We start from the raw sequence: 16273 nt of genomic DNA, 5'->3' as shown, positions 1-16273 counted from the left end.
GAACGTAAATTACAGAGTTATTTTCTCCATATAATATGATCTAGTTTTGCCTAAATCAGTGTGTAAAGTCATGGTTTATGTGCAGTAATCAAGTTCAGTGCCCTATATGGTGGTCCGGGCAGGAGGAGGACGTGCTTGTGTCACTATCAGAGCCGTGGAAGTTTGACCACTCAGAAGAAAGTGATCTTAAACGGCTTGTTTCAGAAAGAGGATGAAGAAAGGGGCAGCATGAAGGCCCGGCATACGATAAATAAGGAATTTTCGGAGCTGGGAATCATGCAGGGATACTCTCGTGGACCGAATATGGAGCTGTAAATGAGCACAATAGGTCCCGTCTAATGCTTTGAGTCAGCCAGGTATACCGCTCACATTCCATGCCGACACAATCGCCTCACCTTTCCTTTTGTTCGTCCATCCACAGTCCAGACCACCTATTCTCCTCCCCCCAAATACAACCATCCATCCGCACTGTACATCCATCTGCGCCCCCTCCCTCCATCCACCATTCTATTCATAAATTGCTCCATACATAGCCCCACTCCCATCCCCACTTTCCCCTCCCTCGCCTCATCCTTCTCATCCTTCCTTCCTGCCCCCTCCTCTAGTTCCCCACTCCCCTCTTCCTCCATCCATCCATCCCGCCTGAATAATGCAGCGGCCACGCAGCTGCACCGCCATTGTCCCCGCTTCAATGTTAATGTTGTGTCCTTGTCACAATTATTGGGTCACTAGCATCCATCACGGCTAATCATTGTCATACAGATACACGGACAAACAAAACACATTACGGGGAGACAAAGGCACACACATGTAGAGAACAAAGGCGCACGTGGAGCAGAGGAACGCGCCGCCGCTTACGACGCTCTTGTTAAATAAAAATGATGCACTTTGGGATGAAAAGCACAACGGGCAGTTAATTTTGGCGCCGAAACAGATGACTCGTGCAAATTGAGATGAATGCAAATACGTTTGAATGTGCGACTCGTCTTAGCAAAACTATAGGTGGCAAGGTGCATTTATACTTTTCTACATGTTTTTTCAGAGATAAATATTGTTATGTTCACTACAGTCAACCAAAAGCATATTTTCTCACACACACATAGCGGCGGCAGGCCATGCAGACAATTGTGACGTCACGTGCCGAGGTCCTCAGATGATCATACATTTCTAAGCATCTGTGGCTACATCCACCGCGTGGGAGGGAATGACAGTTGTTCATTTTTGTGCTGGTTAAATCATTACTCAAAACTTAAAAGCTACATGCAAACCCCAATGCTACTTATCCTACTGTTGGCAAGACAACTCTAAGAACATCATCAGGAAAAAGCATGGCTATCGGATATGGTTCAAAAGTACCTGCATAGTGTTGCTATCCAGCTAAAGTGTTAAGTTTTCATGAGCTAAGAAGAACAAGTTGTTTTCAGGTTCATGGGTTAGGGTTAGGGTGTTTTTTTTTTCAATTGATTCAATGGCTTTGTTAAGGGTTTGTTTGGTTAATGAATAGGGGAACTGTCTCAACTCAGAAAGGAGCACTCCCTCCTTTAGTTTTATCCAAAGAATATCCAAAAAAAGTGGTTTTCACTGGACAGCGACAGGCTGCAGAGTGTTGTTTTTTTTTACAAACTGTAATGCCATTTTGAACAACAGAGCCTCAACTCACTGTTCTTTTTTTTACCTCAAATGTGAAACGATGGTTGAAATTGTTGCGTCTCCGTCTGTCTTTTCTTATCCACATTTGACACAATTCGTTCATTGTTTGGCAGCGTATGGATTGAGGGGAAATCAAACGATTTGTGGCACACTTTTTGAATAACGTGCTTTCTAATCTTTGGGCTTGGGGGAAGATATTTAAAGTCCACCTCAATTCCGGGAGAAGATAGGAGTCATTGGTGTTAAAGTCAACTTTGGGTTGCAAGTGTTTTTCAAAGTCATGTGACTCTAAATACCCTAACCCTTATTCTATGGCTTTGGTTTACTTAATGCAATAAGGAGCCTGTGAGTTACGCCTGCCTGCACTAAGACACACTGACACTGGCATCATGAAGAGCAGTTTTTAAAAAAAAATGCTAAATTAATTTTTGTTGTTGGACACTCTTATGATTAAGGGTTGTTTTGATGGTCCGACTTGTAATTTCATGCTGGGGACCGTCCCTTTGAGTTTCAATCACCTCTGTGGTTTGGCTGCTTGCTTCAGATCCACGGATCAAGAGAATAGAGGCTGCCTCTGATGGAGGACGGGTCTTTTGCGGGATTATTTGCTTGGTTTTCATCAAACAAACACTTTTCCAGCGAAGGACTCAGTGTATGGATTTAGGGCTGAGAAAGAAGTGAAGAATGTGTGCGTGCGGGGCTGAAGGATGCCGGCTAATGTGGATTAGGTTAAACAAACCCATTAAAACATGAAAGGTTGTTGATAGCTGATGTGGGAGTATCAGACATCTCCTCGAAGAGACCAGGGGCTTTAGGGTATTTATGAGCGTGTGTGTGTGTGTGTGTGTGTGTGTGTGTGTGTGTGTGTGTGTGCTGCCGGTGAATCGATAGTGATGACAGCAGGCTGGTTTCTATTACCTGTTTAATTATCCTCCATCAAACAAACATGATAGCACCTTGAGATCACTTGGACCAAGGTCCCTCACATCTATACACACACTCTCACAGACAGAGAGAGAGAGACCTCACAAAAGTACAGGGTCGCTTTAACTTTTGCTATCATGGAGAAGGAAAAAGAACCGAGGTCAACAAGGCAGAGACGAAACACAAATACACTCGCTAAAGGGAAGATAGCAGGTTCTTTAATTAACCCCGTTCTCTGACCTTTAGACGAAGAACTGAAAGTAAATAAGGTAACACACGAGGCCATTTAGGTAAGATAGCATTATTTGATTTTCTCTCATTTGATTATATACTAATGGCCATGTTGAGCATCACCAGTTAAAGGAGTGCAGGCAGTGGTGGAAGAAGAATTCAGATCCTAACACGTTCTAATCCCACACTGTTAAAAATGCTTCACTACCAGTAAAAGTCCTGTGTTCAAAACCCTACTGATAAAAGTATGTATTATCATCAAAACGGGCTTAAAGATGCACTTCTTAGTTTTGAGGAAGACATTATAAGAGAGGAGAAAATCCTTCACTAATTGCTCTTCACTGATTAATAAACAAAATAAATGTTGCTGTCCTCAAAGCTTCTCGCGTGGAACGGTGTTCTGTTTTACAATAATTACATTTTTAATGGAAATATATCAAAGCACTGTATTATTATCTTGTTAAATTTTCTTAATATTAACTTTCTGAGTTTCATTTCCAAACCCACATAGTGCACCTTTCAAGTATGAAATATAAAAGTGCTCACTGGCGAGTAAAATGTTATGACGTCTTTGGTTTCATATTACTGCTGCTTTAATGAGTTTGTTGCATTTCACTGCTGTAGATGTTTAAAGTTGTGCAAATTTGAACCACTTCATGTACTGCTGACTAGTTGTATCTGCAACAATGTATCATATTCAATATTGCTGTATCCCCACAAGGTCAACTTTTCATGAGCTCAGATAAACAGCCCTGTTTTAAGCTTTGCGACAAAGCGTTTTCCAGCTCATCCAAGAGGGTTTTTAATGACTTTAATTGATTTAAGAAGTTGGAGGATTTTCTCGGCCCATAAAGGAACAATTAATCCTTCAGCTTACCACAAACATTCACAAGCGATGCATTTGGAGATACATGGATTTCACTGGACAAGAGGGGTATGATTTATTGTAATCCTAACTAGTGCAAGTAACTCGTAACTTATGCCGTCAGATAAATGTAGTGGAGTAATGATATCTGCCTATGGGATGTAGTGGGGTGACCTTCATAACTGTAATCTGCAACTTAGCTTATCAAATGCACTTTTAAAACCTTTGTTCATTTGCATCGTCTTTTAAATGGAAATGGTCTGCATTTTTATAGCGCTTTTCCAGTCTAACGACAGCTCAAAGCGCTGTACAACACATGCCACATTCACCCATTCACACACACATTCATACACTGATGACGGAGGCTGCCATGCAAGGCGCCAACTGCTCATCAGGAGCAATTTGGGGTTCAGTATCTTGCTCAAGGACACTTCGACATGCAACTAGGGGGAGCCGGGATTCGAATTGATGACCTTCTAATCACTAGACGACCCGCTCTACCCACTGAGCCACAGCCGCCCCAATGTCTTAATGACCTATTTTTAATGCATCTCTTTGCCCCTGTGAAGCACTATGATCTGCCTTGTGTCTGAATCGAGCCATATCAATAAACTTGCCTTGCCTGCAATGCAATGGAAATACTTAAGTAAAGTACAAGAATTTGCTTCTTTACCTAAGTAGAGTTCAGAGTAGATGCACTCAGTAAGATTACCTCCTATTGTAAGCGTGTGCTGACCTCGTGCCACTTTGCGCCAGCCCAGGCGGCGTGTGGCATCCGGCCTTGTTTATGTCTGTCAGGAGGCGACCGAGCCGTTGTTGTCTGGTGTCGACGCCATCTGACGAGGCATAAATAATAAAGACTCTGCGTTTGAAATCAAAATATTCATAACAATGATGACTTGTCGACAAAAAAAACAAATCAGGCTGTTTGGATGCTGCAGCTGGGAAAGAGCAACATGACCGCAGTCAGTGTCTGACAGACAGCTGTGAGACGTGTGTGCGTGTGTGTGTGTGTGTGTGTGTCTGATTTGGCTGGGGGTGCCTGTCCCCTCTTTCCCTCTCTCTCTGTCTCTCTCTCTCTCTGGCATGATTACATAACATGAGATCAGCAGTGAAAGCTGTGTGTGTTGTGTATGTGTGCGTACAGTGTGCACATGCAATGGAGAGCAGGTCTGTGTGTCGTGTGTGACTCGGTGCGTATGTGTGACCCAGATATGTCGAGCAGTCTCTCATGGCTTCATTAGGGCATAAACTGAAAGTTCACAATCTATAACCTTCAAATTATCATCCTGCCCGCTCCCAGCAACCCTGTGTGTGTGTGTGTGTGTGTGTGTGTGTGCGCGCCTGTGTCATTGTCATTTCTCTCTTATGGACTTGGGGTATGGGAGGAGCTGCTCGTTCTGAGAGTGTTTTTCCCGCTTTTCGAAAGTTGTTTTTTTTAACGACGTCCTCAATGCTCCTCTACACAGAAACACAAGAGGCTGCTGGATAATTCGAAGATAAGGGAAGCAGCTGCAATCCCTTCAACTTTGCTATGGAATATGGCTGTAAATGCTGCAATACCCATGAGCCTAAAATGCGACAGTCCTCGTGTCGTTTGACTCACACAAATGTGTCATACGGACAACAGACGTCGTACAGTTGGTGGAATATGCCAAACTGAGGATCGAACATGATAAGTATGAAGCCCTTATGGAGATGGTGGTGTGTTGACATCTGTCATATAAGACAAACTGTTTGAAAAGTATTTATGAACTTGCTACTGCTATGATAGAAGTTGAGTTCAAAAGAAGTTCCATAACCCTAACCCTAATCAAGTTGGATATGTGTTTACACACATATCCAACTTGGTTAGGGTTATGGAAGCAAAGTGGTTTGGGTTGAATTGACTACTTAATTAAGATTAGAGTTTAAAGTAGTAACCTGTTGGTTATGGTAAGGGAGTGAAAGAATCCAACATAAGCTGGAAACAAACAGTGGTTTCAGATGCTAAAGTGTTGAAGTCCTATCCACCGTCTACCACATAGTGGATCTTAAACAACCCCACACCACTTAGAGCCTCACAGACAAGAGTCATAAGTCCTATGGCTGCACCTGTAGTTCTGTTTATTTGGTCCAGACCATGGGGGAAAAAAAAATCTGCATTGTCTTGGAGTAAACCTGAAGTCATACAGCCTGAGAGGTAGCTGGTTCGACAGTTTTGATGATTGTCATCTTGCATCACGACCCTAGACTGTGAATTGAGCGTACGTTAGGAATAAATACTAGCTGTCACGCACTCTTTAATGGGCTTTGATGAACGGACACAGTCCATGGAGTAGGACACGGTTGATTGACCCGTTAATCCGGAAAAAAATGCCCACGCTGACATGCATACGCTCTACCCCGGAATGATTTGACGAAAATACACAGCTTGGCTACGGATCCGTTATCAGATCGTTTCCCGAGGAGTTCGCGCTCAGGTTAATCAGCTTTTGAAAATTGCGCTACAATCAGAAATCTGTTATGAAAACTCCTTGCAGTTGGTCTGCTGGCTTTCGCACCCCAACGAAGCCACTTGGGAGCAGCCCGTGCTTTCAAGCGGTCCGCACCAGGGTTCATTCTAAAGCATTCACACAAGCCCTAACAAACTGCACTAGCTAACTGTTTCAGCCGAACCAGTCATCATGTACCATCATCAGGACGGTCTCGTCGTGTGCCTGGAGTCGGCGTTGGCCCTCATGTCACCGTTGCTACAAGAAGTTAGTCAGGCATGAGAATCAGAGGGTGAGAATCAGAGGTACAACATATTCAGCAGGCCTCGTTGTTGAGATGCAAAACAAAACACTGCACCACAGTTTTGCTGAATTCCCCCAGAAACTGATGCAGAGCGGGGATACGGCACCGGCTCACCCGCTCCTGAGGTGCGCGTTGAAGGGAAAGAGCATCTGAGAGCAAACTGATTCAAACTGTTCCACCAGCTATCTAATGTTCTCATGCTGAGTTTCCATCCAAAGAACCAGATATGTGCTCCTTCTTTTTCTTTTTTTTTTTCAATTTGTTCCGCAGATTCAACCAGGAGAGTTTTGTGCCTCTCCGGGCTTTGAGGGTGAGACAGTGCCAGTCACCTCACGCCGTCTGTGCCAGGAAATGGAACAGGGCTCCTTCTCCGGTAGACGCCTGGAAATAACACCTCCTCTTTAGACAACTCTGTAACGGAGATAAGGAAGGCAGTACAGGAGAGTTATCACTTCCAGGACCACTGCAGCATTTCACTACCTCTCTCTCACTCGCCCCTCACATCCCCCCCTCCCCCCACCTCCTTTTCCCGAGTCCCGCCTCATCACTTCTCTTTCCCTCTTCCCACTCCTCTGGCGTTCTCTCTCTCTCTCTCTCTCTCTCTCTCTCTCTCTCTCTCTCTCTCTCTCTCTCTCCCCCCTGCTGCATCCTCTCCCCTCCCCTCCCCCCCCCTCTACCTCTCTTCCCCTCCTCCCCACATGTCTGTCTGTTCGAAAAACTGGAGCAACGTCTTAATCGAGGCTCAGAGACGTGACGGGAATTTCTAAGCAACCCCGGCTCTGCGGCACAGACACAAACACATGCACGGCAACGCACACATTCTGCTTGGCAGCCAATTAACAGCCTGCGATCCAGAGCCAAAGGAATAACTGCATGTTGATGAGCTGGCGGCTGTGTGTGTGTGCGCGCGTGTGTGTGTGTCTATGCGCGCGTGTCTATGTGTGTGTTTGTGACGAGCTGGTGGCCGTCAGAAGCACTTACACAGATAGAGGGATATCTCTTTTATGTGTTGAGGGGAAAGAGGGGGATTATGGCGCATTATAAACCATCTCTGTGAGGGACAAACTAAGACAGGAACAAGGAAGTGCGAGATTCTCTTTGTGTGTGTGTGTGTGTGTGTGTGTGTGCGTGCAAGCAGCATTAGGGGCAACAATGTGGATGATTTACATGGAGCTGAGTCTGGCTTTTCTCCTCCTCATCCTTCCTCTATTTTCCTTACCTTTCGTTCTGCTCCTCCTCCTCCTCCTCCTCACTTCTTCTATCTTGCCTTCACTTTGGGGAGTTCATCCAAAGGTGAATGCCTATCCAAAAAAAAAAAAAAAGTATCTTTTTCTCTTTTCCCCCATCCCAAAAAAAAAAACTCATATATTCTCTTTATGTGTCAAAATTATTGACACCAGCCTTGACACAATATCCCCGAGCAGCAAAGCACCGTGTTTGCCAGTCCAGATTTCATCATCCGTCTGTGTTTTTTTGGAAGGAATATGTTGAAAAGGAGACTGTGGGTTTAAATCCTGCCTTCTGTGTTGTTGTTGGTGCCCTACTTTTCTGCACAGTCCTCCGTTAGACTTTTTCTGTACATTCTCTGGATGAATAGGTAGAAAGCTGCCAGAGGAAAGGTGTGAAGCATGATATACAAGTGAATTAAGTAATATTGAGTTTTGTCACAGCTGCAGCACATTGTAAGCACACAAGTCCAGCAAGAATCCAATCAAAGATAACATCCGCACAACATATTTTTTGGATATTTTTTCATTTAATCACACATATTTTTTATCTTTTTTTTCGTGGAGTCCATCTTAAATGAGTCCTTGCTTTTATTTATTTATTGTATTATTATGCAGCCACATGGGATCTGGCACACATTTTAAGTACACAATATTACAAGGTCAGCCAAAAATCCATTGAGAATAACTTGGATTATTGGATTTTTTTTTTTTTCTTCTCTTTTTTCTTCATTTTTTCTCTTTTTTTCTTTGTTAATTTAAATTTGTTTCTCCTTTTCAATTTCTTTTTCTTTTCTTAAATTTTTCTATAATTGTTTCCTTTTTTTTCCCCTTTCATTTTTCAATTTGTTTCATAGGAGTCCACATTGAAACATGAAAAAGGGCTTTTATTTATTTTTTAATTTTTTTTGGCTAACTCAGTTGTACACTTACGCAGCCAGATGAGGCCTTTACAGTCATGATCTCTTTATATGAAACCTGCTCAACACACCACATAGCCGGTGCATCATGATCGCTTCTTGCATAATAGCATCGATGTGTGTGTGTGTGAGTGTGAGTGTTCCGTTTTGATCAGCCGTGTCACAATAATGAAAATGAGTACATGAGTTCACCGTCACAGTCTGAGCAATAAAGTGTGTCATCATGAGCAGCAATATGTGTTAGTAAATTAAATGAAACTGGGATGACAACTAGTGGCAAAGTGCTGCAATGGCGGGAAAGTTGCGGAGGATAGGAGGATGACTTTGTTGGTAGGTGTTTGTGGAAGGGAATGCTGCCATCTAGTGGAGAAAGACGCAGAAGACGGGAGAGGATCAGAGGAAAGTGAGTGCACAACACTGGAAAGCTTGGACGGTCTCGTGCTGAGACAGCAAACAGCACTGTGTTTCATCTGCGAGGCTCAAAAAGCTGAACATCTACTGAAGGAGCTGTCTCTCATGGATTCCCTCAGAAGTGTGCTTGGTGCAAGGGGGAATGTAGTATTCACCCAATTTCTGTTCCAATCTGTGAATCTGTGATAGAATAGAGTGGAGAAAAATGTCTCTGTTATTGAGATGATTCACCGATATCTTTTTGCTGTTTCCTGCATTGCTTAAGTTCCACGTTTACTTATTTCTTCCCGTCAAAGAAACACAAAGACTGACCGTTTGTTATTTTCCATCTTTGACATTTTGAACCAATTTCTCATAAAGACACACACATTCACACACTCAAACATGAACGTTTTTTTTTTTTTTTTAATGCATGGGTGCTAACAGTGACATGAAGATTTGAAAATGATGTGATTATCTGGTTGTCTGTTTTTTCATCTAACAGCAACCGTCCTGAAGACACGCTTGAAATAAAAAGCATCCCTGTTCTCACCAGTCTGTAATCAAAAAAGTATGTTTTCATGCACAAACGTACTTTTAACTGATTCCCATGAGATTATTTCATACAGGAAACTTCCTGATCAAACAGGAACACTCTGGTGACGTCAGTCCTCCAGAGTAACAGCTGCACCCAGTGGAGAGCTGTGGTAATGACAGGAGAGTTCCTGAACACTCTGGAGCTCCTCCAGTCAGAATATAAAAGCTGGGACAGTCCCACTGCTGAGACACAAACAACACAGAGGAGAAGAGACACTTTAACAGAGTTTCATCTCTCAACTAGACCACTCAACACTCAACACTCAGTGAAGATGCTGTGCTCTCGTGGACTCCAGTCTCTCAGTCCATTCATGGACTTGTACTGGCCTGTACGCAGTCTGTGGCCAGAGGTCAGACCTCTGCTCTACCAGCAGGATCTACTGCAGAGAAACCTACAGGAGCTCCGCAGCAGCCTGGAGCTGATGGACAAACTTCAACACCACATCCTGGAGGAAACGGAGCCTTTCCAAACCGGTGTGGCCATGCAACCGCTCTCCTACCAGCTGGAGAAAGAGGGAGAGCGCTTTGGCCTGACCCTGGACACTCAAGACTTTTCCCCAGAGGAGCTGTCTGTCAGGCAGGTGGGCAGGAAGCTGAGAGTCAGCGGGAAGACAGAGAAGAAGCAGGAGGACGAGGAAGGCTCCTACTCTTACAGACGCCATGAGTTCAGACGGGAGCTTGACCTGCCCGAAGGGCTGAACCCTGAAGACGTCACCTGCTACCTGGCTCCAGACGGGAAGCTCCACATCCAGGCGGCCCAAGATCCACGTGTGGAGGAGGCTGAGAGAGAGCTGACTGTCAAGAGGAGCTTGGAGGAGAACACACAGCAGAGTGTGTGTTCACAGAGAGAAGACAGCAGCAGCAGCAGCAGCAGCAGCAGCAGCATAGAGACAGACAACAGCACACAGGACAAACCTCAACACATGGACTCATCTACATGTTGTTAACAATAAGTTTAAATAGAAATGTGTTAAATGGTGATCATATCTTTGTATTTGTATAAATGAGGATGATAAATACATCTGTGTGAAATGAAATCATGTTTTTTATGTTTTCTATTCTTTTCTTTTGCACAGAGCTCATATTAAGGTTTTGAAACTACTTTAAAAATAACTAATTTTTACACAAATTAGTGTAAATGTAAAGAAGAAATGCATCTCTCTTAAAAAGACAATTCACTGATATCTTTTCCTTTTTCTACATTCCATAAATTACCCTTTTACAACTTTCTTCCTATCAAAGGAACACAATGACTGACCTCTTATTATCTTCCATGCTTGTTATTTCATACTAAATTTGAAAGAGTGTATTTTTTCTCAATCTCTGGAATGTAACACTAAACACGAAATTACACAATATAGAGCTGATTCTAACAACAACATGGTTATATTATGAAAATAATCATCTACCAGTAAAATGACTGAAGACACTCTGTAAAGTACAAAGTGTGAGTCTTCATCAGTCTGTATTAAAACTATAATAACCCCTCATGGTTGTTTTCCTCTGTGCACCAATCACGTTGCAGTTCACATGCATGTCTGTCCAGCCTCATTCAATATGTTCAGTGAAACTTTGAAGGAATTTAATAAAACATGTAAGGTTTATTTGTTGGGCAAAATGGAAGTGATCACTAGACTGACATGTGTGAGTCCAGTGAGAAACATTCTGTCTTCATTCAGAGACTATTGTACCTGCTGCAGTGACAATCACCTGAAGATCAACATCAGCAGAAACAATGAGCTCATGGTGGACAACTGCTGTGTGTCTGTGAGTGTGTAAGTTCACTGAGAGAAACAAAAAGAGTCAGATTCCTTCCATGTGTTCACGTGTTTGACAAATAAAGCTGATTCTGACAGAACATGAAGTTACAGCCCTGACAGCAGACGTGGACGTTTCACACACATGCAGACAAGATGTCAGCCATCAGCTCAGTTTCAGGATGGACACCCGAGATCAGTCATCAATTCAGTATCTGAACAAATGTGAATTATGGTCACAATTCACCCTCTATTCCTGAGATACGGAGTTGAATAGTGGTTGGAACATTATGATGTCACAGTGAAGTTGACCTTTGACCTTTTGGATATAAAACGTCATGACTTCTTCATTACATCCTGTTGGACATTTGTGTGAAATTTTGTCACAATGGGTGAACGAGTTCTTGAGTTATGGTCAAAAATAAGTTTTATGAGGTCACAGCGACCTTTGACCTTTGAACATCAGAATCTATTCGGTTCATCCTAGAGTCCAAACTGATATTTGGGGCAGATTTGAAAAATTTCCTCAAGAAAGGGACGGAGAGTCAACCAAAATCAGAATGACCCGAGCCACGGCTGTCGCTGGCGTGCAGACATAAAAAGTATATATTCTTCAACTGGTTGATTTGAACTCAACATATAAAAAGTTAATTTCTAATGATGACTGTTTGCATGAGATTATTTCATACAGGAAACTTCCTGATCAAACAGGAACACTCTGGTGACGTCAGTCCTCCAGAGTAACAGCTGCACCCAGTGGAGAGCTGTGGTAATGACAGGAGAGTTCCTGAACACTCTGGAGCTCCTCCAGTCAGAATATAAAAGCTGGGACAGTCCCACTGCTGAGACACAAACAACACAGAGGAGAAGAGACACTTTAACAGAGTTTCATCTCTCAACAAGACCACTCAACACTCAACACTCAGTGAAGATGCTGTGCTCTCGTGGACTCCAGTCTCTCAGTCCATTCATGGACTTGTACTGGCCTGTACGCAGTCTGTGGCCAGAGGTCAGACCTCTGCTCTACCAGCAGGATCTACTGCAGAGAAACCTACAGGAGCTCCGCAGCAGCCTGGAGCTGATGGACAAACTTCAACACCACATCCTGGAGGAAACGGAGCCTTTCCAAACCGGTGTGGCCATGCAACCGCTCTCCTACCAGCTGGAGAAAGAGGGAGAGCGCTTTGGCCTGACCCTGGACACTCAAGGCTTTTCCCCAGAGGAGCTGTCTGTCAGGCAGGTGGGCAGGAAGCTGAGAGTCAGCGGGAAGACAGAGAAGAAGCAGGAGGACGAGGAAGGCTCCTACTCTTACAGACGCCATGAGTTCAGACGGGAGCTTGACCTGCCCGAAGGGCTGAACCCTGAAGACGTCACCTGCTACCTGGCTCCAGACGGGAAGCTCCACATCCAGGCGGCCCAAGATCCACGTGTGGAGGAGGCTGAGAGAGAGCTGACTGTCAAGAGGAGCTCGGAGGAGAACACACAGCAGAGTGTGTGTTCACAGAGAGAAGACAGCAGCAGCAGCAGCACAGAGACAGACAACAGCACACAGGACAAACCTCAACACATGGACTCATCTACATGTTGTTAACAATGGGTTTAAATAGAAATGTGTTAAATGATGATCATATCTGTGCCTTTGTATAAATGAGGATGATAAATAAATCTGTGTGAAATGAAATCATGTTTTTTCTGTGTTAAATGATATATTCTAGCCTTTCTCGTTCTTTTGTGCCTTAATTTGACAGGAAAGCTTGACGACTTGACAGAAAAGGGGAGAGAGAAAGAGAAAGAGAAATTATATGTACACATGTTAAAGCATACTTATATTTATTTGAGAAAAAAAGGACAAAAATGCTCATTCATACTATACAGCAGGGGCTATAAATAACTTTCTAGGTCCAACATCCTTTCTAGTGTTGGCTAATTGTGTGTGATGTGAGTGGAAAAAAGAAAAAAAAAGAATTTCCTACTTCGGGATTAACATGATATATAAAATAAAGAAAATAAATAAAGAAAAAAAAATTAATTGTGAATTCCGCCACACCTCTTCACCGGACAAAGCCGTTACTCATAAACAGTGATGTCACCAGATGGATCCCATTTGTTAAGAATGTTGTCTCATAGAGTCTGACATAAACACTGAAGCCACAGAACACAGGCAAAGATCTGTGTTCTCCTCCGAGCTCCTCTTGACAGTCAGCTCTCTCTCAGCCTCACTAACAGACACACAGCAGTTGTCCACCATGAGCTCATTGTTTCTGCTGATGTTGATCTTCAGGTGATTGTCACTGCAGCAGGTACAATAGTCTCTGAATGAAGACAGAATGTTTCTCACTGGACTCACACATGTCAGTCTAGTGATCACTTTCATTTTGCCCAAAAAAGAAACCTTACATGTTTTATTAAATTCCTTCTAAGTTTCACTGAACATATTTAATGAGGCTGGACAGACATGCATGTGAACTGCAACGTGATTGGTGCACAGAGGAAAACAACCATGAGGGGTTATTATAGTTTTAATACAGACTGATGAAGACTCACACTTTGTACTTTACAGAGTGTCTTCAGTCATTTTACTGGTCGATGATTATTTTCATAATATGATCATGTTGTTGTTAGAATCAGCTCTATATTGTGTAATTTCGTGTTTAGTGTAACATTCCAGAGATTGAAAAAAATACACTCTTTCAAAATCAATATGAAATAAAAGTATGGAAGTTAATAAGAGGTCAGTCATTGTGTTCCTTTGATAGGAAGAAAGTTGTAAAAGGGTAATTTATGGAATGAAGAAAAAGGAAAAGATATCAGTGAATTGTCTTTTTAATAGAGATGCATTTCTTCTTTACATTTAAAATAATTTGGGTAAAAATTTGTTATTTTTAAAGTAGTTTCAAAACCTTAATATGTGCTCTGTGCAAAATAAAAGAATAGAAAACAGGAAAAACATGATTTCATTTCACACAGATGTATTTATCATCCTCATTTATACAAATACAAAGGCACAGATATGATCATCATTTAACACATTTCTATTTAAACTTATTGTTAACAACATGTAGATGAGTCCATATGTTGAGGTTTGTCCTGTGTGCTGTTGTCTGTCTCTGTGCTGCTGCTGCTGCTGCTGCTGCTGTCTTCTCTCTGTGAACACACACTCTGCTGTGTGTTCTCCTCCGAGCTCCTCTTGACAGTCAGCTCTCTCTCAGCCTCCTCCACACGTGGATCTTGGGCCGCCTGGATGTGGAGCTTCCCGTCTGGAGCCAGGTAGCAGGTGACGTCTTCAGGGTTCAGCCCTTCGGGCAGGTCAAACTCCCATCTGAACTCATGGCGTCTGTAAGAGTAGGAGCCTTCCTCGTCCTCCTGCTTCTTCTCTGTCTTCCCGCTGACTCTCAGCTTCCTGCCCACCTGCCTGACAGACAGCTCCTCTGGGGAAAAGCCTTGAGTGTCCAGGGTCAGGCCAAAGCGCTCTCCCTCTTTCTCCAGCTGGTAGGAGAGCGGTTGTACGGCCACACCGGTTTGGAAAGGCTCTGTCTCCTCCAGGATGTGGTGTTGAAGTTTGTCCATCAGCTCCAGGCTGCTGCGGAGCTCCTGTAGGTTTCTCTGCAGTAGATCCTGCTGGTAGAGCAGAGGTCTGACCTCTGGCCACAGACTGCGTACAGGCCAGTACAAGTCCATGAATGGACTGAGAGACTGGAGTCCACGAGAGCACAGCATCTTCACTGAGTGTTGAGTGTTGTGTGGTCTTGTTGAGAGATGAAACTCTGTTAAAGTGTCTCTTCTCCTCTGTGTTGTTTGTGTCTCAGCAGTGGGACTGTCCCAGCTTTTATATTCTGACTGGAGGAGCTCCAGAGTGTTCAGGAACTTTCCTGTCATCACCACAGCTCTCCACTGGGTGGAGCTGTTACTCTATGGTGCTGCCATCACAGAAAATTTCCTGTTTTTTCAGGAACTTTCTTGTATTTACATGACACTTAATGTCAGTAACACTTATCACTCATCACTTATCTTGAATGGTGTCTGACTTTGGGTTTTATTTGTATCCTGGTATAAAGAGAGAGTGTTTCAACCTAAGCAGCTCTGGCATGTAGTTTGTAGATCAATTTAATTATAATTACATCAAAATGTAGTTCCTCTTGCCTTTATCTCTGCATTTCCTTATTAGTGCTCTGCAGCTCAGCAATCTTCCTACTGTGGTCCTGCGATAGACTTATCTTCCTCTACAACCACATTACTCTGAAGCCACTGTCTGCCTATTAGTACCAAAATCAATAAGGGAGACCAGACAAGAACAGGCATTAATACAATGAAGAGAAGAGAAGAGAAGAGAAGAGAAGAGAAGAGAAGTAGTATTTCATCCTTGTGTAATCTGTGTTTTATCGTTTTAGAATTGTACAGTGAGGACACTCACTGTCTTACCTGTCCTCTCTTTTTTGTTGGTGTTTTTTCTGAAACAGCTTCCTCTCTACCTAAAGGAAATCCACCTCCTGGGGTCTTGTTTGCCATTTCCACCTCTTCGTCTACTCTTCATCTGAATAAATGAAGGTGGTTATTGTAGGTTTTCTTTGTTTTAACGTAACTCAGTTTGGCTATGACTAATGTGCAACACATCCACTTCCTGGTTGTCTTAAATTTGCAATAAAAATAATGAATAAACGAAACGTTTCCTTGTTGATAGTCAATAACTAAGCCCTCTATGTACTCTGTACAAATGGCCAAACAACCACAGCATATTGCATAAATGGAAATTCACATTGTCTGTCTTGTTTTTTGTTTTGTCTACAGACATGCAAACTACTGCACTTCACTACTGTGACTGAAGTGGAATATCATGCTCGACAAACAACTTGGAATTCAATTTGTGTTCAGGCTATACAGTAAATACTATTGCTAAATATTCACTTGTATTCGACGTGTGGCTTGTGAACTTCGTCT

General features: G+C 43.0%; 3 protein-coding genes across 3 annotated transcripts; 2 read left to right on the top strand and 1 right to left on the bottom strand.

Moving 5' to 3' along the window:
• Positions 1-862: 862 nt before the first annotated feature.
• Positions 863-10528, top strand: LOC115592962 (heat shock protein 30-like). Its single transcript, XM_030436243.1, has 3 exons — positions 863-867; positions 8673-8675; positions 9685-10528. The coding sequence occupies exon 3, from the start codon at positions 9695-9697 to the stop codon at positions 10526-10528; it is 834 nt and encodes a 277-aa protein (XP_030292103.1). The 5' UTR covers positions 863-867; positions 8673-8675; positions 9685-9694.
• A 1564-nt stretch (positions 10529-12092) lies between these two features.
• Positions 12093-13019, top strand: LOC115593045 (heat shock protein 30-like). The gene has a single exon (XM_030436361.1). It carries the CDS (start codon positions 12111-12113, stop codon positions 12927-12929), a length of 819 nt encoding a protein of 272 aa, XP_030292221.1. The 5' UTR covers positions 12093-12110; the 3' UTR covers positions 12930-13019.
• A 1271-nt stretch (positions 13020-14290) lies between these two features.
• On the bottom strand, positions 14291-15162 carry LOC115593050 (heat shock protein 30). Its single transcript, XM_030436368.1, has one exon. It carries the CDS (start codon positions 15053-15055, stop codon positions 14387-14389), a length of 669 nt encoding a protein of 222 aa, XP_030292228.1. The 5' UTR covers positions 15056-15162; the 3' UTR covers positions 14291-14386.
• Between the last annotated feature and the right edge of the window lie 1111 nt (positions 15163-16273).

Source organism: Sparus aurata, chromosome 12, assembly GCF_900880675.1.
Source record: "Sparus aurata chromosome 12, fSpaAur1.1, whole genome shotgun sequence".
In the NCBI taxonomy this organism is placed as follows: Eukaryota; Metazoa; Chordata; class Actinopteri; order Spariformes; family Sparidae; genus Sparus; species Sparus aurata.
Note: the sequence above shows the minus strand (reverse complement) of the source record. Positions and strands in the feature narration are given on the sequence as shown.

Bases quoted from the DNA above. Each gene is read 5' to 3' on its own strand.
- LOC115593050 (XM_030436368.1), bottom strand. From the start codon at position 15,055: ATGCTGTGCTCTCGTGGACTCCAGTCTCTCAGTCCATTCATGGACTTG.
- LOC115593045 (XM_030436361.1), top strand. From the start codon at position 12,111: ATGACAGGAGAGTTCCTGAACACTCTGGAGCTCCTCCAGTCAGAATAT.
- LOC115592962 (XM_030436243.1), top strand. From the start codon at position 9,695: ATGACAGGAGAGTTCCTGAACACTCTGGAGCTCCTCCAGTCAGAATAT.